The sequence below is a fragment of the Capsaspora owczarzaki genome (assembly GCF_000151315.2).
Source record: "Capsaspora owczarzaki ATCC 30864 unplaced genomic scaffold supercont2.7, whole genome shotgun sequence".
NCBI classification, from domain to species: domain Eukaryota; class Filasterea; order Ministeriida; family Capsasporidae; genus Capsaspora; species Capsaspora owczarzaki.
In genome coordinates, this window is record NW_011887298.1 from 206,247 (window position 1) to 227,296 (window position 21,050).

General features: G+C 54.9%; 7 protein-coding genes across 7 annotated transcripts; 2 read left to right on the plus strand and 5 right to left on the minus strand.

The window, feature by feature from the left end:
- Positions 1-436: 436 nt before the first annotated feature.
- On the plus strand, positions 437-3,598 carry CAOG_04569 (hypothetical protein). Its single transcript, XM_004347266.2, has one exon. The coding sequence runs from the start codon at positions 556-558 to the stop codon at positions 3,481-3,483; it is 2,928 nt and encodes a 975-aa protein (XP_004347316.1). The 5' UTR covers positions 437-555; the 3' UTR covers positions 3,484-3,598.
- A 29-nt stretch (positions 3,599-3,627) lies between these two features.
- Positions 3,628-7,952, minus strand: CAOG_04570 (plaucible mixed-lineage kinase). The gene is made up of 5 exons (XM_004347267.2): positions 7,929-7,952; positions 7,551-7,665; positions 6,742-7,016; positions 6,475-6,653; positions 3,628-6,378 (listed from the first exon to the last, which is right to left on the minus strand). Exons 2-5 carry the CDS (start codon positions 7,616-7,618, stop codon positions 3,763-3,765), a joined length of 3,138 nt encoding a protein of 1,045 aa, XP_004347317.2. The 5' UTR covers positions 7,619-7,665; positions 7,929-7,952; the 3' UTR covers positions 3,628-3,762.
- Positions 7,953-7,998: 46 nt separating this feature from the next.
- On the minus strand, positions 7,999-10,745 carry CAOG_04571 (5-methyltetrahydropteroyltriglutamate-homocysteine methyltransferase). The gene is made up of 2 exons (XM_004347268.2): positions 10,705-10,745; positions 7,999-10,363 (listed from the first exon to the last, which is right to left on the minus strand). The coding sequence occupies exon 2, from the start codon at positions 10,349-10,351 to the stop codon at positions 8,072-8,074; it is 2,280 nt and encodes a 759-aa protein (XP_004347318.1). The 5' UTR covers positions 10,352-10,363; positions 10,705-10,745; the 3' UTR covers positions 7,999-8,071.
- A 1,356-nt stretch (positions 10,746-12,101) lies between these two features.
- On the plus strand, positions 12,102-14,294 carry CAOG_04572 (hypothetical protein). Its single transcript, XM_004347269.2, has 7 exons — positions 12,102-12,401; positions 12,493-12,633; positions 12,742-12,852; positions 12,940-13,250; positions 13,325-13,583; positions 13,702-13,810; positions 13,930-14,294. The coding sequence occupies exons 1-7, from the start codon at positions 12,156-12,158 to the stop codon at positions 14,187-14,189; spliced, it is 1,437 nt and encodes a 478-aa protein (XP_004347319.2). The 5' UTR covers positions 12,102-12,155; the 3' UTR covers positions 14,190-14,294.
- On the minus strand, positions 13,893-15,978 carry CAOG_04573 (hypothetical protein). The gene is made up of 4 exons (XM_004347270.2): positions 15,827-15,978; positions 14,915-15,041; positions 14,569-14,781; positions 13,893-14,434 (listed from the first exon to the last, which is right to left on the minus strand). Exons 1-4 carry the CDS (start codon positions 15,951-15,953, stop codon positions 14,371-14,373), a joined length of 531 nt encoding a protein of 176 aa, XP_004347320.1. The 5' UTR covers positions 15,954-15,978; the 3' UTR covers positions 13,893-14,370.
- A 132-nt stretch (positions 15,979-16,110) lies between these two features.
- On the minus strand, positions 16,111-18,797 carry CAOG_04574 (thiamine pyrophosphate enzyme). The gene is made up of 2 exons (XM_004347271.2): positions 18,201-18,797; positions 16,111-17,247 (listed from the first exon to the last, which is right to left on the minus strand). The coding sequence occupies exons 1-2, from the start codon at positions 18,729-18,731 to the stop codon at positions 16,327-16,329; spliced, it is 1,452 nt and encodes a 483-aa protein (XP_004347321.1). The 5' UTR covers positions 18,732-18,797; the 3' UTR covers positions 16,111-16,326.
- Positions 18,798-18,959: 162 nt separating this feature from the next.
- CAOG_04575 (cystinosin-like protein) lies at positions 18,960-21,031 on the minus strand. The gene is made up of 5 exons (XM_004347272.2): positions 20,940-21,031; positions 19,885-20,501; positions 19,596-19,766; positions 19,349-19,466; positions 18,960-19,243 (listed from the first exon to the last, which is right to left on the minus strand). Exons 1-5 carry the CDS (start codon positions 21,001-21,003, stop codon positions 19,044-19,046), a joined length of 1,170 nt encoding a protein of 389 aa, XP_004347322.1. The 5' UTR covers positions 21,004-21,031; the 3' UTR covers positions 18,960-19,043.
- Positions 21,032-21,050: the final 19 nt, after the last annotated feature.

Sequence of the window (21,050 nt, forward strand, 5' to 3'; positions counted from 1 at the left end):
AAACAAAGACTGAGTTTGAGTCTGAGCTTCTCAGAAGCAAACGGGTGTAGTAAATCCCCATCCACTGACTGCTGGATTCACCCCATCCCCATCGAGACGAGCACTTTGACACTTTGATTGTCATCGGCAATGCCACACTCCCTCCCCCTTCCGCCTTCCTGCGCCTCATCAACCTCTGGTGCCTGAGCTCCAGTGCAGGTTGTTCTACTCTCCAACTATCAAAGCTCCCTCCAACAGCTCTCAACCTCGACTCGATTCTCCTGTTGTCATTGCCCTCTTCCCCATGCTCCCCATGCTTCCCATCCCTTCATCGTCGTCATTCTACTCTGTTGCTCGCTATCAGAACAACCCCAACAACAGCAACAATAACAACAATAACAACAACAATAACAACAATAACAACAAAAACCGATCGATGTCACTCTCCTTTTTTGTATTCAGTTTTTCACACCTTTCTGATTTTGCGTTTTTTTGACAGACAACCAATTTTGGAAGGCGTTTTTGATAGGCTGAACTTGTGTGTGTGCGTGTGTGTCGATCATCACGCTACACACCATGCAGCAGGGGCAGCAGCAGCATGGGCTGCAGCAGGGGCAGCAACCATGGCAATCGCAGCCGCAGCAGTACTCGGGCTTCACTGTGCCATTCTACCCGCAACAACAGCAGCAACAACAGCAACAACAGCATCAGCAACAACAGCAACAACAACAGCAACCGCTTTCGCATCACCACTATCAGATGCAGATGGGGATGCAGCCATTGCATGGCGCACCATTGCAGGGAAGCAGACTCGATCCAGCGTCATCTGCGAACGTCGCAGCAGCCCAAGCAGCAGCCGCCCAAGCCCAAGCACAAGCCCAAGCACAAGCACAGTCGCAAGCACAAGCACAGGCTCAGGCTCAGGCACAGGCACAAGCTCAGGCACAAGCATCAGCAGCAGACACGCTGCACCAGATCAGCTTCACGCATCGCCCGCAGATGACTTTCCAGCAGCAGCAACAGCCACAGCAGCAGCAGCAACAGCCACAACAGCAACAAAGGATGATGAGCCCGTTCTACTCACCGAGTCCACCACCATCGCTGCATCACCACCAGCAACAGCAGCAACAGCAGCAACAGCAGCAGCAGCAGCAGCAGCCATTCTACACCCCAGTCGCACAGTACAATGCAATGTACATGAGCCCAGTGGTCGTGCCAGCCATGGTGACGACAATCAACAACAACAACAACAATAGCAACAGCAGCAACAGCAGCAACAGCAGCAACAATGCTGGCACTGGCACTGGCACTGGCATGGACACTGCTGGCCATCTCAGGGCGAACGCGAACGCGGCCGAATGGGACGTTATTTCGAACAAGATCGCCACTGCGACACGTCCGAGTCCAGGTCATCACAGTGCCAATGGATATGCATTGAGCAACCAGAGCCCAGTCGCATCATCGTCGTCATCACCGTCATCGCCGCAGTACGCAATCGCAAGGCAGAAGCGCGTTGCGTCTCCGTTGGCAAGCGGCGATGCGCAGCGGAGGCGAGTGGACGAGTCACCCAGCGCAAGCTCAATAGCTCAGACGCTCACCGTCCACAAGCATACAGGCACTCCGAACGACCCGTACAATGCACAAGCAAGCCCATCTGGCACGCAAGACGTAATGCACTTCCCACTACCAAGCTCAAGCAGCAAAGATCCAGCGAAAGCAATCATCAAGGCAAAGTCTCGCATGACGGGAGGAGCAGCTGGCTCCCCGTCCAGTCCAGCAAATAGCCCGAGTGGTGGTGTCCTGGACTCGGTAACGGGCGCATCATCCGATCGGCACCGACAAGTCCCGGCGTGCATCAACTGCCAGCGAGCGCACCTCGCCTGCGACCGAAAGGTGCCGTGCACCCGCTGCGTTGCCACAAACAAGGAAGCCACGTGCTTGGCAGTCAGCCATCGAAAGCGAGGCACACGAAAAGAAGACGCCGAGGACGGTCCGGCCGCGTCTGCACTGGCGCAAGTGCAGTCTGGCGCTGGTCCATGCCTGCTGAGCGACTTTGCCGATGACGCCAACTCAATGTTCTTGACCTTCTTGTTCAACCTGTTTGGCGGCATGGTTTTGGCATCCGACGGAACAGTGCGGTTGCTGTCGCAGTCGTTGAGCTCGCTTGTTGGCTTGACAGACGATCAAATCTTTGGCCGAAAGATTGCCTTGATTTTGCACCCGAACGACGCGGAGGTGTTCATGTCGCAGCTGACGCAGTCCATGCACACGTCCCTTCCAGTCACATTGGCCCCGCGTCTCCGCTGTGTCCAAGTTCCCAGCATGGATTCCTTCCCCACCACACCATGTATTGGCGGTCTGGATGGTTTGGTCGACTCCAACACCTGGGCCCAACTTCCACAGCACGGTGCCACCACTACAGCAACGCACAGCAACTCGAACGGCATTATTTCGGCAGCAACCGCCACAGGGCCGGCGGCTGGACTGAGTCGGTCGGATTCGGGAGCTGCGCGCGGATGGTTTGTCCCTGTCATCATCACTGGCTGCTGGACTTCCAACGCGAGAGGCCCACATTTTGTCTGTGGTATTCGCCATGTCGGCGTGCTTCCGAGCAGTCATGTCCCCTCGACCTCTGCCGCCATGGCAGCACAATCATCATCAACATCATCAAGTGCTGTCCCTGCACCGTCTTCTGAGCGGTCGTCCACCGCAACTCCGCAGTCACCTGCATCGGTTGTATCCTGGTCGGAAGTTCGAGAACCTTCCCTCCCGTCCTCCCGATCGACGACCGTGCACGATGCCAACAATACTTTGAATGACAGAATCTCACCCACATCATCCTCGTCCTTAGCCGTGCCATCGGCACTTCCGCCTCGAACCGGCTCCTCGTCTCAAACGCCACCGCTGGCGTTGGCGAAGCCAGCCGAGGTCGAGCACCCGGTGCCTGCCCCCAACCCGTCCGCCGCGCCTGCGAGTTCCGAGCCTACCCAGAGGGGAGTGCCGCTGCCAGAGTTGCTACTCGAATTCCCGCGCGGCGTATGGACGGGACAGGTCAGCTCCGAGTATTCGCCCCGCTTGGATCTGTCGTATGTGAAGGATCTGGAGACCATCCCGTTCATTGCCATGAGGTTGACGCTGGACGGGTTTCTCGTGCAAATCTCTGCGTCGTGCATGGAGATTTTTGGATTTACCCCGCTTGAGATGCTTGACAAGTGGGCCTACTGCTTCATTCACACGGAGGACATTGTCTTTAGCACGCAGGTTCATGCCCGGGTGCTTGAGGGTAGCGACGTGACCGGGTATCACGTGCGACTCATGCACCGCAACGGAAATTACGTCGTGCTGGAAGGGCGAACTTGGATGGTTCGCAATCCCGAAACCGGCGAAGGGCGATATCTGATTTCTCTTCTCCTTCCTCACCCTCGGCTGACCAACCGCGACACCAACACATTCGTCGACATTTCCGACCGGCCACGCTGGGGTAGTAGATCAATAGAGCAATAATCTTGCGATCAGTCGTTGGGTCGGTTTTGAGTTTGCGTTTCTTTCTGTGTTTGACGAACGATCTGAGGTTATGCGCTGCAAAAGATTACGAAATAAGATTTTGATCCTGTAGCCACCACTGAGCTCAAATGAATTGAAATGTATTTGATGGAATAAGTTGTGTGCGGGTTGTGTGCAATGAACGTGGGAACGGCACTTAAAAAACCCACAAATTGCAGAGTGCTGAGTTAATAAGGTGGTTGGTGGTTGTTGCTGTTGCCGTTGCCCCGCTGGTGTGGTCTAGGACGGCGGTCTGCGAGCATCGGAGAAGGAGGCATTGCGCTGAACGACAGGGCTTGCTTGGAAATGGTTGATTTCGTCGGCAGACACATCGCCAAACATGGCGGGAGCTGATCCCATTCGAGGGAGTTGACTGCGGTCCAGTGGCACCTCCGTTGCCGGAACCGACCCAAAGTACAGGCCAGTCGAGGATGCCGGCGACTGCCCACTTGCATTTTTTGGCTTCCGAGAAGACTTTTTGGGTGTGCGCGGGTTTGTCGTGGCGGCGACAGGAGGAGGGGACTTGGTCGGCTCAGCCACGGCGGGGTCTGGAGAGCGCAGCGAGCCAAAACTCAGGTTGGCCTGCGCCGGGAAATTTGGCGATGATGCGTCAGAAGCGGCTGAAGACGCGGACGATGGTGTAGCCGGGGTCGAGCGCGATGCAGGTGTAGATGCACCACCAGAGGACGGGTGGCGTTTGACGCTCGAATCGCCGTTGCGCGAGTCAGTGGTGCGGCGTGCCGACCGAGAGTGGCTTCCAGACGTGGTGGAATGAGGACGCGGCGTCCCTTCCCGGCCCTGAGGCGTCTGGCTGCGGGAGTTGGGGTCGCTAGCACGGGGCGGGCGCGACGGCGGCGTGCCCAGGGTGAAGGCGGCACGCGATGTGTTGGTGTTGCTGTTGTGGTTGTTGTTGTTGTTGTTGCTGTTGTTGTTGGTTGATTTGGGGGAGGCGTCGGCAACGGCTGTCGGGTAGATTGCCTGAGCAGCATCCCAGTGAGGCGCGTCAGGCATGGACAATAGGTGCAATCGGTGTGCAATGACATCGATGGCAGCAGCCTTGATTTCCAAGTCGACCGCGCGCTCCGAGCACTTGTCAAAGTACTGGGCAAAGTCTTCGGCGACCGACAAGGAATCGACAGGCGTGCGCTGCATCAGTCGCGACTTTGACGATGACGACGAAGAGGCGGTGCTGGACTCGGACGACAGGTTTGATTGCCGGGACGACCATGCCGAGCCAATCGTCGAGGGAGGCGTGGCCGTTGCGCTGTCGGCACCATCAATGCTGAGTTTGTGGACCACCTTGATGACTTGGGTTTTAAACAGGCTCGGGTTGAAATGCACATAGACAATAGCATCACACGCCGTGGAGCTTCGGATTTTGTGGATGAAAGGAGGAGACTTGTACACGTCTTTTGACGTCATGAGCGAGTCGGGCCCAAGCGCAAACTTGACCTCACTCACATAGTCTGGCACATCCGCTTCCCTGTCCAGGGACACAAACAACGTCCACTCAAACAAAGGGGGCTGCTCCCTCACGGGAGTGACAGGCGCGCTTAACGGGCCAGCGCCCGGGTTGAGCGTCGACGAGGCAAACAAGGTAGGAGAGGAGTGCACCTCCGAATGGTGGGTGGGGAGGATGATTTGAGTCGTGATGGAGCCGCCGCCGACGGGAACGCTGGAGGTGGTGTGACGGGGAGAAAGAAGCGAGGGCGTGACGGCAGTCGAAGTGGAAGGAGTGGCAGGTGCGTTTTGGAGCGCAAGGCCGCAACTGTTCAAATCAATCTTGCTACGACGACTCCACACGAGAATTTTGACGGGCAAGCGAGACTGAGTTGTTTGGCCCGACGAGCCCGAGCGGGGCACTGCACCCATCGAGTTTGGGTATCCTGCCGATATGGGTGTCGATGCAGCGCTTGGCAGGTGTGGCGACATGAAATATTGCGATCCAGGAGGCGCGGAGGCCGGCATGATCGGCGGTCGAGCTCGAGACGAGGTGGTGGCGGCGTCTGACGCCGCGAGCCCGGATTTGGAGCCGTCCAGCGAGGGAAAGTCGGACACGTAACGCAAACCCTCAATCTGCTGCAAGAGCAATCGGCGATGGACGATGGACTTGACGCCAATGTCCTGCAGGGTGCTGTGGTCGAGCTCAACGAGGTGCTTGCCTGCAATATTGTTGGTGCTGAAAACACCGCCGTAGGCCGACAGTTCGTTTCCGAGCCCCGAGAGCCAGGCCCCAACATCATCTTCCGTCCAGTTGATTGCGCCACTCCGTCCGGATCGTAGCCCGACGACATTGACGTTTGCGCCCGATGTTGCGCCAGCAGGCACCGGCTGCGGCAGGCCCCCGACAGAGGATCCGATCGAAGGACGGCCTGCGTTCCACGCACTGCGTGGAGCTGTGATGATGGTGGGAGCAAAGATTGACTGGTACTGCCGTTCCATCTGTCGAAGCCGCAGCTCTCGATCGCTGAGCGATTGCTGGTACTCGCGCAACTCCTTGAGCATCACCGAGAGCTGGGAATCGACGTCTCGCTGCCACGTGTGCTTGGACTTGACAAACGAGTCCGTGGCGGAGGGTAGATCGTCCGAGGACTGGATAAACTCGAGCTGCCGCAAAATGGCCCGGAAGGATGGCCGCTGTGGAGGGTTGTCCACCCAGCATGATTCAATCAAGGTGGAGAAAGATAGCGGACATTGGGCGGGGATTGGTGGTCGCTTTTGGAGCTGTCCTACCAGCCACATGACTTGTGGTGATTGCAGGTTTTGAAATGGGATTTGTCCAGTGAGCATTTCCCACAGAACGACGCCGAATGAATAGACGTCGCACTTTTCCGACACTGGCTCGGATCTTAAAACCTGTGCGTAGGACGAGGAAGGAAAGAGACAGAGAGAAAGTGAGGAGCGATTGGGACACTTTGTCGACGCTCATGTTTACTCCTTTATGGACCATACCTCTGGCGCCATCCACGCGCAAGTTCCAACAAAGCTCATCTGGGTGGTGGACACGAATTCCTTCGAGCAGCCAAAGTCACAGATCTTGGCCACAAGATTGTCGCATATTAAAACATTCATGGACTTGAGATCGCGATGGATGATTGGGACGGGCGCTTCCTCATGCAAGTACCGCATGCCTACCAAGCATGAAAAGAGTCGGGATGAGTGTCGTCCAACCTACCCCGACTCGTCGTGCATACGAGCGGCACCATCCAGCGCACGTACCGTTGGAAATGTCCATGGCCCATTGTGTGATGCGATCGAATGCAAGCTCGTGCTTTTGGATGTAGTCAAACAGCGACCCATGCTGCGCAAACTCGGTGACAATCATCAGGTTGCCGAGCGCCGAGGACACGCCGATAAACTGGACAATGTTGCGGTGCCGCAAGCTGTTCAGCAGGTCGACCTCCTGGCGGGCATCAACACCCTGTCGCAGCTGCTTGACGGCGACGTCGCGTCCGCGGTACTTTGAGCGCGAGACAGCGGCATTGTTTGTTTTACTAAGCAACGACGAGCACACCATCGCGTCCCCATAGTGAGCACCGCAGTTGTGAGAACAGAGGCACAGAGAGAGCGAGAAGAGAGAGGGGCGGCGAAAAAGGAGAAGAAGGAAGATTTTCGTCAGGTCCACATGAGAAGCGCCTTTCCTGCAGCGCGACCACCTCCCGGCTGGAGCTCCCAGTTTGGTAAGCACGAACGAGTTGCATGATGAAGCAGATGGAGTCAAAGACCGCCGCGGAGACCATCAAGCAAAGCGGCCAAAGTCGAGCCAAGAAAACAGAAAAAAAAAAAAAACAAGAAGAAAAAAAAAAAAAAAAAGTTCCCTTTGGCTGCAAATGTTGCGTGCGATCGAACGACAGCAGAACGACACACGAGCCGAGGATGGAGCAACAGGTGCATCACAGATCAAGAACGAGATCACTATCACAGGTAGCATGCAGCAGGAGCGGCGGACGGCGCGATCGGAGATGATGGATGGAACAGCATATGGCACAGGAGAAAAAAAAGAAAGAAAAAAAAAAGTCAATCCTCACCTTAACGGAGCAGAGTCCAACAGCTCGTTCCAGTCAATGTTCGCAACGGGCAGGAACGTTGTCGCCATGTCTGGGAGACCGACAAAAGGAAGGCGGAATCAAAGGGGGGAAGAGGCTGGCAGCAGCAGCAGTGACGGCGGCGGCGGCGGCGGGTGGCGTTGGGTTTGGCGGGAGAGTATGGCGGGAACAAGAGACGAAATTCACAAGAAAAAAAAAAAGCAAAAAGCAGACTGGAGTGCGACAATGAAGCTCAGACAAGATCAAAACGCACAAAAAACTCAGAGCTAAACGAGCTGGAAACATGCCTACCAAAATGAGTGAGCGACACACAATCTAGACCGATGTGTGAAGAAAAAGTGTCAAACCATGAAGCTGCACCTAATTTAGAACCAATCGGTCGGCCTTTTCGTCGACAAAGAGACACACACACACACACACACACACACACACACACACACACACACACACACACACACACACACACACACATCACACAGGTCATGCACAAAACAGCCCCAGGCTTAGGCGGCAGGGTACTTGACGCGCAGCTCTCGCGCAGCGGCAACCATGGTCGTGAGAGCATTCTCGGTCTCGGGCCACTTGCGGGTCTTCAGGCCGCAATCCGGGTTGACCCAGAGGCGCTCGGCGGGGATGACGGCGACGGCCTTCTCGAGGAGCTGGAGCATTTCGGCAAGGTTGGGCAGCCGGGGCGAGTGAATGTCATAGACGCCCGGGCCAATGTCGTTGGGGTAGGCAAAGGTGCCAAAGCCGGTGAGCAGCTCCATGTCGGATCGCGAGGTCTCGATGGTGATGACATCGGCGTCCATCGCGGCGATCGCGGGCAGAATGTCATTGAACTCGGAGTAGCACATGTGGGTGTGGATTTGCGTGTCGTCGCGAACGGGCGAGGCGTTCACTCGGAAGCAGCGCGTCGCCCACTCGAGGTAGGCGTCGTAGTCCTTGCGGCGCAGCGGCAGGCCCTCACGAATGGCAGGCTCGTCAATCTGGATGACGGCAATGCCAGCCTTCTCCAAGTCAGCAACCTCGTCGCGCAAGGCGACGGCGAGTTGCAGGCAGGTCTCGGAGCGGGGAATGTCCACGCGCACAAACGACCACTGAAGCACCGTCACAGGACCAGTGAGCATGCCCTTCATCGGCTTCTTGGTCAAGCTTTGGGCGTAGGTCGTCCAGTCCACCGTCATGGGCTTGGGGCGGGAGACGTCGCCGAAAATGACTGGCGGCTTGACGCAGCGAGAGCCGTAGCTCTGGACCCAGCCGTTCTCGGTGAAGGCAAAGCCAGCCAGCTGCTCGCCAAAGTACTCGACCATGTCGTTGCGCTCGGCCTCGCCGTGGACGAAAACATCGATGCCGTAGGCCTCCTGGCGCTCGACCACGAGCGAAATTTCGGCCTTCATCTTTTCGACGTACAAGGCCTCGGGAATGGTACCCTTCTTAAAGTCAGCACGGGCCTTGCGGATTTCCGCCGTTTGAGGGAAGGAGCCGATCGTGGTGGTGGGGAAGCGCGGGAGCTGGAGGCGGGCGGCTTGAGCCTTGGCGCGGACGGGGTAGGGCGACTGGCGAGCATCGCTGTTCGCAGGGAGCTGGGCAATGCGAGCGCGGACTTCCGGGTTGTTGACGCGGACAGAGCTCTTGCGAGAGGCAACGGCAGCATCGGACTCGGCGAGCTGGGAGGCGACGGCAGCCTCGCCCGAGGTCAAGGCCGTGGCGATGGCAGACACCTCGGCGAGCTTCTGGGTGGAGAAGGCCAGCCACGAGCGGAACTCGGCATCGAGCTTGGTCTCGTTGGCCAAGTCCACGGGGGTGTGCAGGAGCGAGCAGCTGGGCGCGACCCAGAGTCGCTCACCCAAGCTCGAGCTTGCCTTCTGGAGCAGAGCGACAGAGGCGCGGATGTCATTGCGCCAGATGTTGCGGCCGTCAACAACGCCGACAGAGAGCACCTTGGTGCTCGGGAGGTCGACCAGGAAGCTGTCCAGCTGGGCAGGCGCTCGGACAACGTCAATGTGGATACCGTCGACGGGCAGCGACTTGAGCAGGGCGGCGTGGTCGGAGACATCGCCAAAGTAGGTTGCAAGGAGCTTCTTGGGGCCGTGCTTGGCAAGGCGAGCATACGCGGAAGCGAAGAGCTCGAGCTTGTCAGCAGTCAGGTCAAGCGCGAGCGCCGGCTCGTCCAGCTGAACCCACTCGACACCGAGCAACGTCAGGCGGTCCAAGATGGCGGCGTAGACCTCGAGAAGAGCCGGCAGCAGCGAAAGACGAGCAAAGCCAGCCGACTTTTCCTTGCCAAGATACAGGTAGGTGAAGGGACCAACAAGCACGGGCTTGGGGCGCAGGCCTGCAGCAAGAGCTTCAGAGACCTGGGCAAACAGCGACTCGTCCGCGATGGCAAACTTGGTCGTGTCAGCAAACTCGGGCACAATGTAGTGGTAGTTGGTGTCAAACCACTTGGTCATGTCCTGTGCAGGCACGCCAGCGTCGCCTCGAGCCATCGAAAAGTAAGTCTTGAGGTCGGCAGTGCTGCCAGAGGCGTTGGCATGGCGAGGAGGAACGGCACCCACAAGAGCAGTGACGTTCAGAACGTGATCGTAAAAGGCAAAATCGCCAACGGGCGCGAACGCAATGCCAGCGTTCTTCTGGAGGGCCCAGTGCTTGGCGCGGAGCTCGCGGCCGACCTCAATCAGCTCAGCCTCGGAGATGGTGCCGGCCCAGAATGATTCCTGTGCCTTCTTGAGCTCGCGGTTGGCGCCGATGCGCGGGAATCCAAGATTGTGAGCGACGACCATGATTGTTGTTTCCTGCGAATTTCGGGGACGCAACGAGATGGGGCAAAAGTTGGATGTTAGTGCATACACGATTGACTGAGGCAAGTTGTTTGGTGTTTGTATGAGAGGGGAGGGGAGGGACAAAAAGGTACCTGAGCGATGATGCACCCATGGCTTTCTTCCGCTTTTGTGTTTTTTAAGAAATGTTCCATTTTCATATGACGCCATGTGGATCACTGTAGACCACACAGTCGAGCGGCAGCCCCTCCCACCAGAAAATTGTCACACTTTCGAGCGTTGTTTTGTAACTCATGCAACTCCTCTTCCACCACCACCACCACCACTGCCACCACCAGGACTAGTGCATGACCTACCAGACAAAAGTCAGCAACGGCGACAGGCGGTAAAAAAAAAGTGGAGTGAGGTCATTTCCAGCCTCCGAGCCATCCGCTTTTAAACGGCCGTCCGGAAAAGGAAAGCCTCCCTGCCAGCGTGGTCGTGACGCAGCATTGAAAGAGACGCAAAAGAGACCAAAAGAACATTGCAAGGAAGCGACTTTCACGGTGAGGGGGGGGGCGCGAGGGGGTGACGTCCAGGCGGCCTTGTGCCGTGGGCTGACTCGCCCCCCTTGGAAATGGTGGCTTTGGGCGCTCCTCGTTTCAGGTTGTTTTTGCGCATCCGATCGTTCACGCTTTCACAATCCCCCCCTTCGTCCTCCTTCAAGGATCACAGCAGCTTGAGAGGGATCAACGCAGCGTTGTACGACGTGGGTCTGGGTGTGCCAGCCAGCGCTTCCGGACCTGGGCGAGCGCAGAGCAAAGCGAAGAGCGAAGAGCTTGAGTGACAGACATGTCCAAAAAAAAAAAAAAAAAAAAAGAAAGTAGAAAAAAAAATACAATAATAAAAGTATGTGTGAAAAAAACAAAAAAAAAAAAAAATAACAACAACCGCTGCGAAACCGACCGCGCCAAGCGCTGCGACTGCCTTTCGACCAAGCAAAGCTCTTGCGTTCGTTCCAGGCTGCCGATCGCCCCTCCCGCTGCACTACATCCACGCTGTGCAGCGCTGGCATTTGGAGTACAAATGGCCGTTCAAAGGGATGGAATAAAACAAACAAAAAAATAAAAAAAAAAACAAAAAAAAAAACAGGGGCACTGCACCAGAGTTTACACGTGTTTTTGCGGCAAGGTTGAATGCCATTGGCGTAATGCACGCTGGTTTGGCAGCATTGAGCAGCACTGCAATTGGATGGAGGCAGGCATCATGAAGCGAGGCCGTGATCAAAAATAGGGATGACCGTGATCACTCGCTGCGTGATTGCCGCTGTGACCCCCCCTCCTCCCCTCCTGTTCAGTGTCCCGCCATTTTTGACTTTTGTAAAGCACCTATGAAACCCCAGATGCTTATGGATTGATGTGCGTATCTGTATTGGGAGTGTTCGCTCGGCGCGTTGTACAATTGAAGTCTTTCGGTTTCCGTTTCGTGAGACGACCCACTCTCCACTCTCGTCATCAACCACAAATACTACTCGTCTCTTCGTAGAACGATCTCTAATCATAGCACCAGACGCTGAATGCAGACCCGGCCACCTCTCCTAAAACCGCTGTTCAAATCGCCGCGGGCTCGTGCTTGTGTGTGTAGCCATCTGTAGCCATCGCTGGACCGGCAATCGGATGTCTCTTCGCCCCTTTCTCTTTCGCTTAGAGTGATAGAACAAACGAGCTGCTGCTGGAGTGGGTGTGCAACACAACCAGTCAGTCAAGAAGTCAGTCTCAGTTTCAGTTCCGGATCAAAGTTCAGTTCAGTTCGCCATTCAGTCAGCACGATGGCTGCGCCATTCACACGACTCGCTCGCCGCGCAATCGAGACCGCCTGGAGAGATCATGCATGCCGAAGACTTGCCACTGGACCGCCGAAGAGCGACCGACCGGTGATCCTGCGACCAGACGACGCGCGGCCAGCCGCCGCAGTCCCTCGCTCAGTGAGCTCACTGACGGAGCCACCGCGACAGCCGCCACCCTCGTCGCCGTCTATCAACGACATTGGCCACCAACTGAAGCGCAGGATCCAGGCAAGACAATGAATGAAACTGCCGCCAAACCGGAAACGGTTGCTGACGACTCCAACAACCTCACTGTGTTTTCTGTGTTCGACTCGAACAGCTCGTGGGCAAGGTCTCGACCGCCGAGTTTATGCGCACGGTGCTCACCGCGCCATCTGGTGGCTATTACATGCGCACGGACGTGTTTGGAGCCGGTGGCGACTTTACAACGTCACCAGAAATCAGCCCGTTGTTTGGCGAGGTAACATGTGCGATCACCAATCGTATCGGAGCGTACCATCCGAGCCCGCCATTCGCCATGATCTCACTTGGTTTGGCGGTGCGTGCTTGACATGCATTGTGCGAACAGATGATTGGAGCTTGGCTGCTCAACCACTGGCAAGTGAGCAATTCTCCAAAGAAAGTAAACCTGATTGAATTTGGCCCGGGACGAGGCACTCTGATGCACGATGTGCTGCGGGTAAGGAAACCACTACTACTCCATCTGTCCGATCGTGTACCTTGAGCTGTATCAATCGTCACTCATGCGTCGGGGCCTGTCGAGAAGATTTTTGCACGATTCAAAGCGGTCGACGCTGTGCATGTCCATTTCGTCGAAAAGAGCCCGGCGCTACTTCGCGTGCAAGCCGAGATGCTTGGCGTGCCACTCGGCGCTGACTTGGTGCAGACCGAGCCCGTGCATGGAAAGTCGGAGCGCTTTGGCATTCAAGTGACTTGGCACCAATCCGTCGACACCGTGCCGGACGACGACTTTTCCCTGATCTTGGCGCACGAATTCTTTGACGCTCTCCCAGCACTTTCATTCACGCGGACAGAGCGCGGATGGCGAGAGGTGCTCGTGGATTTAGACGAGAAGGGGTAAGTGCTCGTCTGGGTCATCCTTGTTGCAACGAGAACGCGACCGCTCACACTGCACCTTTTGGCCACTCCAGGCCGTACCCATTCCGATTGGTGACTGCGAACGCACATACCGTCGCCTCGCGTTCCTTGTTGGTGGACCCGAACGAGGCAGGGTCTTCTTCAAACCTCGGTCGAGTCTCGCCGCCAGCCCATGTCCGCTCGCTCACTTTGAGCCCTGACAGTTTCATTCTCACTGAAAACCTGTCCAAGCGTATCATCAATCGCGGCGGCGCCGCTCTCATAATCGACTACGGGTATGCGACCCCTGCTCCGAAAGAAATGACACTCCGTGTAAGTGAAAAGGTTGGGGGAGGGGGTGTGTTTGACTTCTTGGCAACTGACTTTTGCGAGTTTGTGTGTTACTCCCACTCCCCAATCCAACAAACCTCCTCGCAACCCTTGAACCTAGGCCTTCCGAGGACACAAAGAAGTGCACCTCTTCGACAAAATCGGCATGTCTGATCTGACTGTCGATGTCGACTTTGAGTATCTCGCAGCTGCTGCTCAGGCACACGGAGGTGTGTGAAACCACAGCTTTTGAGTCTCCCAACTTTTAGGGGCTGTGTCCATTATGATTCTTATCCTTGCCCCCCCCCCTTTTTTTTTTTTTTTTTTTTTTTTGGCTGTTGAATGTCAGCGTACTGCACGGCAGCCACGCCGCAGGGCGAGTTCCTGGAGGCCCTTGGGATAGGACAACGACTCGCTCGGTTGCTCGGTGATCCGCGGCAGGCAGAGCACCACCAGACGCTGAAATCCGGCGTAGAGCGACTCACCAGCCCAACGGACATGGGCCAGCGCTTCAAGGCCATGGCCATTGTGCCCCAGAATCAGTATCCTGATAATCTAGTTCCAGGCTTGAGACCGCGCGCATCTCCACCATCAACCGCATCAGCCTGACACAACCGTCAAGCGGCTGAAAGCGAATTCTCTCATAAAAATCTTGCAATCACGGTACGAAATCATCATGAGTCTCTAAATAAAACTATGCTGGGGAACGTTTACACACTAGATGGCAAACACACGCACAAACCAAGAGCGACAGCCACGCGTCAAAGACTGCCAGTTTTGGTGGGGACCGTTACTTGCCAGTCGCAAGAAGGGCAACGATGCCAGAGGCAACAACAGTCGAGCCGACATAAGCGCTGTCAGTAGCAAAGCAAAGATTCACATACACAGAGATGAAAGTTAGAGGCACATTCCAACCGACATTCAACAAACGAAAAAAGCAACAAAAAACGACACAAAACAACACAAAAACAAAACAAAAACAACGTACTTTTGCGGCTCCCAGTTCTTGAACAGGTAGAAGGCAAAGACAATCTGAATGGCAACGAACAGGGCGTTGTTGTAGAAGAGCGACAGGGCGACAGATTCAAAGGCGGCAATCTCGTTAGCCTTCTTGACGGCCTGCTTATCAAAGTCGGGGCTGCGGGTCTTGGAGCCAGAGCGCATGCTCTCTTCGACGGCGGACAGACGGACCTTGTAAATCCTGACGAGAGCGACAAAGAGAGAGAGAGCGATCGAGAGTTGGTGAGCGACCAAAAACAAACAGAAAAAAAAAATCTCAAGCAAGCAATGACTGATCTGCCTGAGATGGGCTGACTCGAATCCAGACAACATACTTGCGCTTCTGGACGCTGGCAACGTTGTGGTAGGCAAAGAAGAGGGTGGCGATGGTGAGGATGACGGCGATTCCGTGCGAGATCAGGTTGTCGCTCAGCTTGATGTGCTGGATGGAGTGGAAGGCATCTGGAGTGTTGCAAGATCAACGACGAGCCACAATTGAGCGAAATGAGCGCAAACCACAAAAGGAGGCCATGGAGGCGAGTCGGAGGGTGATTTTTTCGCAATTGAGGACTTGGTCGAGCTGGCGATGACTGTGCAAAGCGCGACCATTGTGATCCTGGAGCTTGATCGGGTTTTTGCTGCGACATTTTGCAAAGACCGGCAGCAAGAAGCACGCAATCGCAGCAGCATAGCAATGGGGGCACTCCCGCCGTCTCATGAGGAGTGACAAGCATCGACTCCCGCCCTTGAAGGATCACGAGAGCTGTATGACTGGGATTTGCGTTGGAGAATTATTGAAAAAAAAAAAAAAGACAAAAAAAAAAAAAAAAAAGAGAGAGATCTTGTCCTGTTGCTCAACTCGCGACACAATCGCCAACACCACCACGCTTCGCCCCCGGCCAAGCGTGTCAATGTTGCAGAAAGTAACACTCGATACGTGCAACGCACACGAGCAAGACACAAAGGAAACCCCCAAGAGAAGACGGAAAAAAAGAAGAGGAAAAAAAAAAAAAAAAGAGAGATCGTTGGATTCATGCCCTCCTCCTGCTCCTGCTGCGGCGGCGGCGCGATCGTTCGTTCCACGGAAGCTACTGCCACCCAAGGAATCAAAAGTACCGCCAAAACGCTTCCTGCGCGAGGAGAATGAAGCTCGCTCGCAAAACAGCAATCCGCTTTCACTTTCGAAACTCTGGCACAACTTCAATGCAACCGCCATCCCCCCCCCCTAAAACGGCTTTCTTTCGTACAAGCTGGGAGAGCAGCAATCAGAGCGCCGTTGACGAGGTAGCAGATCTTCTGGCCGAGAGTGAGTTTGCTGGCTTGCATGGAATGCTCGTCCAACAGCTTGTGTTCCGCCTGCGATGCCTTGCCCATGGTTGTTGGATTTTAGTGCTGGAAAAACAACGACTGGGAAGAATTGAGCATTCCATCCGTGTGTTCGGATTGGCAAAACACAGAGCACAGAGCTAGAATGCACTTATGCACCTTCAAGTAATTGTCAGCAAAGAGTAGGAAGGATGGGTGTGTGTGTGTGGAAATGTAGTGAAGATTTAGTTTTTCAAAAAAGTACATGATTTCGATTGCCAAAATACAAAATCCAACATGGTGAAATCGCGTGTTTTAACAACAGAATGAAAGGGGATAATCCGAAAAGAAACCGAAAAAACAAAAGGACAAGCAGCACCAGGCGAGAGACAGACATGGAGAAATCGGACAAAGAACAGATGAATTTGTTGTTTCTTGCTTTTTAGTACTCGGACTGCACAAAGTCCATAAAGTCATGCTTGTTCTGGACGGGCGAGCGAGTGGGTCGGCCGAGGTCCTTGCGGCCGCCTCGGTTGACGCAAATCTCCAAAAGCGCGGGCCCTTGGGCTTCGTGGAGCAGCTTGAGCTTGGCGCGAATGTCGTCAATTTCGGAGGCGGTCTCGACGAATCGGTAGCCGCTGGATTGGGCCACGCCGGTGATACTGAGACTGCCGTTGAGTGCGCAGGTAGGCTGGCCACCAACCGAGTCGTGTGCGCCGTTGTTAATGACAATGTGCTTGAGGTTTTTGACGCCAGAGTGGCCAATGGTGGCCATGGTGCCCATGTGCATGAGCAAGGCACCATCGCCGTCGAGGCAGTACACTTGCCGAACAGGTCGGGCAAGGGCAATGCCCAATGCGATGGCGCTAGCATGGCCCATCGAGCCCACGGTCAAAAAGTCCTTCTCGTGGCCGTGCTTTTTGGCAACGCGGTACTCGAAGAGCTCACGCGAGAGCATACCAGTCGTGCCAACAACAATGTCGCGGGCCGAGAGCGTGTCAACAATAAGCTTGAGCGCGCCTTCGCGGTTGAGCGGGAAGCTGCCCTTGTCTGATTTGAGCTTGTACGGCAAAAAGGTCTGGCGACGAACAAGAATGGCGTACGGGCCGTGGTTTTGCTCCATGTACTGGCGCGCAGTCTCCAGCACCTTGGCCGCGCCCTCCTGGAAGTCGGGCAGCACCTGGAACGGAATGTTGAGCGATGCAAGGAGGCCAGGGGTGGCTTGGCCCTGCACCAAGTGCTGCGGCTCATCCTTCTTGCCGGGCTCGCCGCGCCAGCCAATCAGCAGCAGCATAGGGATGCTATACACCTCCGGCACAGCCAGTGACATGAGCGGGTTGACAATGTTTCCCAGGCCCGAGTTCTGTTTCAAAAAAAGAGGAGGCACCAGTGAGAATTCACAAAGTGTGTTGTACGATGAGAAGCATGCGCTTGGTGGTGGTGGTGGTGATGATGATGATGATCATCCAGGAGTCTGAATCCCGATCGCGGATCCAAAAAGTCACAGTTTGAAACAACGAACTGTGATGGCTTTTTGTGTTTTAAAAGTTGTTTTTGATTTTTTTAAGGTTTTTTTTTTCTTTTGCCGGGCGTGGGGTTTACGTTTGGGTCTTTCAACCGTTTGTCTCGAACGATTGGCGTTTCCTCCTCCTCCTCCTCTTGCTCGCCATCCACACACAACGACACGCCTTCCGCATCGAATATCGAATGGCAACGGCAGCTCCCCTCTCAACTCACATTCAAACTGTGATGTATTTTTTTTTTTTTTTTTTTTTTTTTGCCACGCTGTTTTTTGTTTCTACCACCGTTTTTTTTTTTTTTTGTTTTTTTTCTCGCCACGTTGCAACTCCCAATGAGCGTCCGTGGGGTGCTGCGTCCACAAGGCGGCTCGATCCCTGTCGAGCATTGCTTCGGACAGCAACCACAACGGGTTTTCGCATGCTGTCAATTAGCTGTGGCTGTTTTTGGGCGTTGCTTTGTTGTGTTTCGCCCACTTTGCAAAGTTCAAGCTCATATGAACAAAACGCAGTTCAGGGAAAAACAACACAAAACAGAAAAAAAAAAAAAAAAAAAAAAAAGGATTTGGTTCCGTCGAAGCCCATCTCAGTTTTGCGCTTTGGGCGAAATCGCTGCATCGAACTCGTCCCGGAAAGCTCGAAACGCCATTCCACCAACAGTCTCTACAGGGCGGCATTTGCACGCGCGCGCTCTCTCGCACAGCTCAGGTGGGACACGAAGCACTCCAAGAAAACAACAAAAACAGGAAAAAAAGAAAAAAAAAAACCGCGCTCCATCACCACAGTGTCGGGTTCTCACCTGGAGATAGACGAGGCCGCTCTTGCCGGTGGCGAGATGGTGGCCTGCGGCGAGCGCGACAGCATTGCCCTCGTTGGCCGTGATGACGTGGTGGTCGCTGGGCGTGTTGGCCGTCACGTAGGCGCAAAAGTCCTTGAGGAGCGAGTCTGGAACGCCCGTGAAAAAGTCCACTCCAATCTTGTTGACCTGCTTGTAAAAGTCGCCAGGGTCGAGGAAGTCGCGCACCAGCTCCGTGAACGGCTGCTTCTCCTTCTCCTCCTCGGCGTTCGGCTCGACCGCAGACATGCTCGTCTTGGCAGAGGTCTGCACGCCGCGCGACGACGTGGCGGCCGGCAGCAGAGGCGCAGAACCACGGCCGCTCTGTGCGGTTTGCGCGGTCAGCGCGCTGCTGCTCGTTGTTGCTGCAGCCACGGCAGCCGTCGTGACGGATCGGCGGCCAGCGCCAACCATAGCAGCAGAAGCAGCAGATGCAACAGAGGCCGAAGCAGCGCGCGAGGCAAGCAAAAGACGCGCCGTAGTGGAAGTCAGCATTGATCAAAGTGTGTGGGGTTGGGGTTTCCAATCAGAAAACGAAAAAACGAAAACAATACAAAAAAAGGAGTGGTTTTTTTTTTTTGTTTTTTTTTTTGTGTTCTTTTGGGTGTTTTTGTTTGGTCAATTGGAGCGTGGGCAGTGCGCCACGGTGGCAATTATTGCAACTAGCAATAAAACACAGCACAACACAAACCCTCCTCCCTTAAAAAACAAACAAACTCTCAGGGACATGAAAATTCTTGTCATTCAACAATACCATTCAAAACAAAATGCTTGTATTGGATGTTTTTCGTTCGTTTGTTTTCTTCTTTACAAGTCGGGCGTCAGCAGCCGTGATCGATCTTGCGAATCACCGTTGAGCGGGTATGGCGAATACATGTAGCTGGCAGGGTCCTCGCGGTTGTGGCGGTACAGGCAGTAATGCTGGATGATGAACAAGACGTCAAACACCACGGAGAACAGACCGAGGCCGAACTTGGTTGGATCGCCGAAAATGCTGCTCCAGTCGTCTGCAGTGTCAAGGTTGTTTGTAAACAAGGCAGTGAGTGAGTGGAGGTGGCTGCATGACGACCGTGAGATGAAATTCACGAGCAAAAATCACATCGTGGTCATACCGCTGTTGTACGCCAGGAGGAACATTTGTAGAATACTCAGGGCGCCACCAGTGAAATCCAGCAAGACGTTGCCAATGCTCCAGCCGACGGTGCTCTTGCGACGGAAGTTCATAAACGCCTGAACAAGTACAAACGATAAATTTGTCAGCCTCTCTTTCAGGACGACTACTCATGGCAACTAGCAACAGCAGCAGCAGCAGCAGCAGCAGCAGCAGCAGCAGCAGCAGCAGCAGCAGCAGCAGCATACCTGAGGAACGTATTTGATCAAAGTGATGCCAAGCTTAATGTAGGAAAAGTAGTAGAGGTACGTCAGCCACGAAATGATGCCCTTGAAGGCAATCCAGAACGAGATAAAGGCGAAAAGCCAGGCGCCAATCAGAATGATGCGTGAAATCCACGAGACGCGTTGCTCGCCACGCTGTGTTTCGCGCGAGCAGAAGGCAAAAAGTGAGCACAAGGAGAAAAATCTGCGCAGCTCTGCAAAGTATTCCGTCCCCGTCCTCCAAATCGCACAGCATCAAAGCAATTCCACGTACATCGTAGATGAAGCATTGCACGATCGTCACCAGGGTCAGAACAACGGCATGGATGGCGAAAAACACGTCATTCGCCTGAACCGGGTTGACGCCGTCCGGGTGGTCGGCGAAATACAAGTCCTGGATGGAAGTCACCCAGAAGAGACCAATGTTGAACGCCGAGTAGCACAGAAACCCGGTGATGTTGTATGCGAGAAAGTCAAAGTTCAATCCGACCACGGACTTTCGACGGAAATTCTCGTAGACTTGCGGGTAGAACGAGATAGACCAAGCGACAAAGTAAATCCAGCCAATCACGGTAATGACAATGCTCAGCGGCTTGTTCTTGACAATCGAGATGCCCAGCGAGAGATCGCCGCGGAAGGCAGGGTCGGCGCCGCCCATCGTGAATTTGAGGTCGGGGTTGCCCGCGCCCAGTGCAGAGGCGTATGCAATCACCTGCGCGGTCGAGTTTGCCGGCAGCGTCACTGTGAGTGTCTGGATGTTGACAATGGCCTCGTTGGAGCTTCGCAGCAAGACTGTCACGTCGCTGAGCGGGCGCTGGCTTGGCCGGATGGCAATCTGGAAGGTATCGCCCGAGAGCACTGGGTCTGGCACGTCAATGTCGAGTGTCGCGCCTGCCAGTCAAAAAAGAGTTCAAGGATTTTCCGCAAAGAGCCCAACACATTGCCATGCACGGGGATGAGTCAGAAGGTCGGCGCAACGGTTCATACAACGGTCATACAACACACTTCGCTTCGACCCATTCCCATCATGTGACGGGCTGCGATCGACGGCCGAGCGCTGCATTGCGACGCCACCGCCGCACAGTTGAAGTACAAGGTCTCACAATACAGCAGCGTGGCTGAGTTGAGACCCGCGCGCTTCAGTCAGATCGACATCGCCCGACTGCTGCCGATTAGCGAGCATTTGACACGGCGAGCTCACTGAGGGTTTGTTTTCTCTTTTTTATTGGCTGTCCCATCCTCGATTTGCCTTGGTGCCTCAGCAAAGCAAGGTCAAATTGCGTGCGGTAGGGGATTGCTGGATTTGAGGCGGGGACACGATGGCGTTACCTCGGACGGACGACGCGAGACAGGCGACAAGCATCATCGCAGCAACCAGCGATTTGCCAACCATTCTCGTCGGGAAAAAAAAAAAAAAAAAATGAAAGAAATGAATGAGTT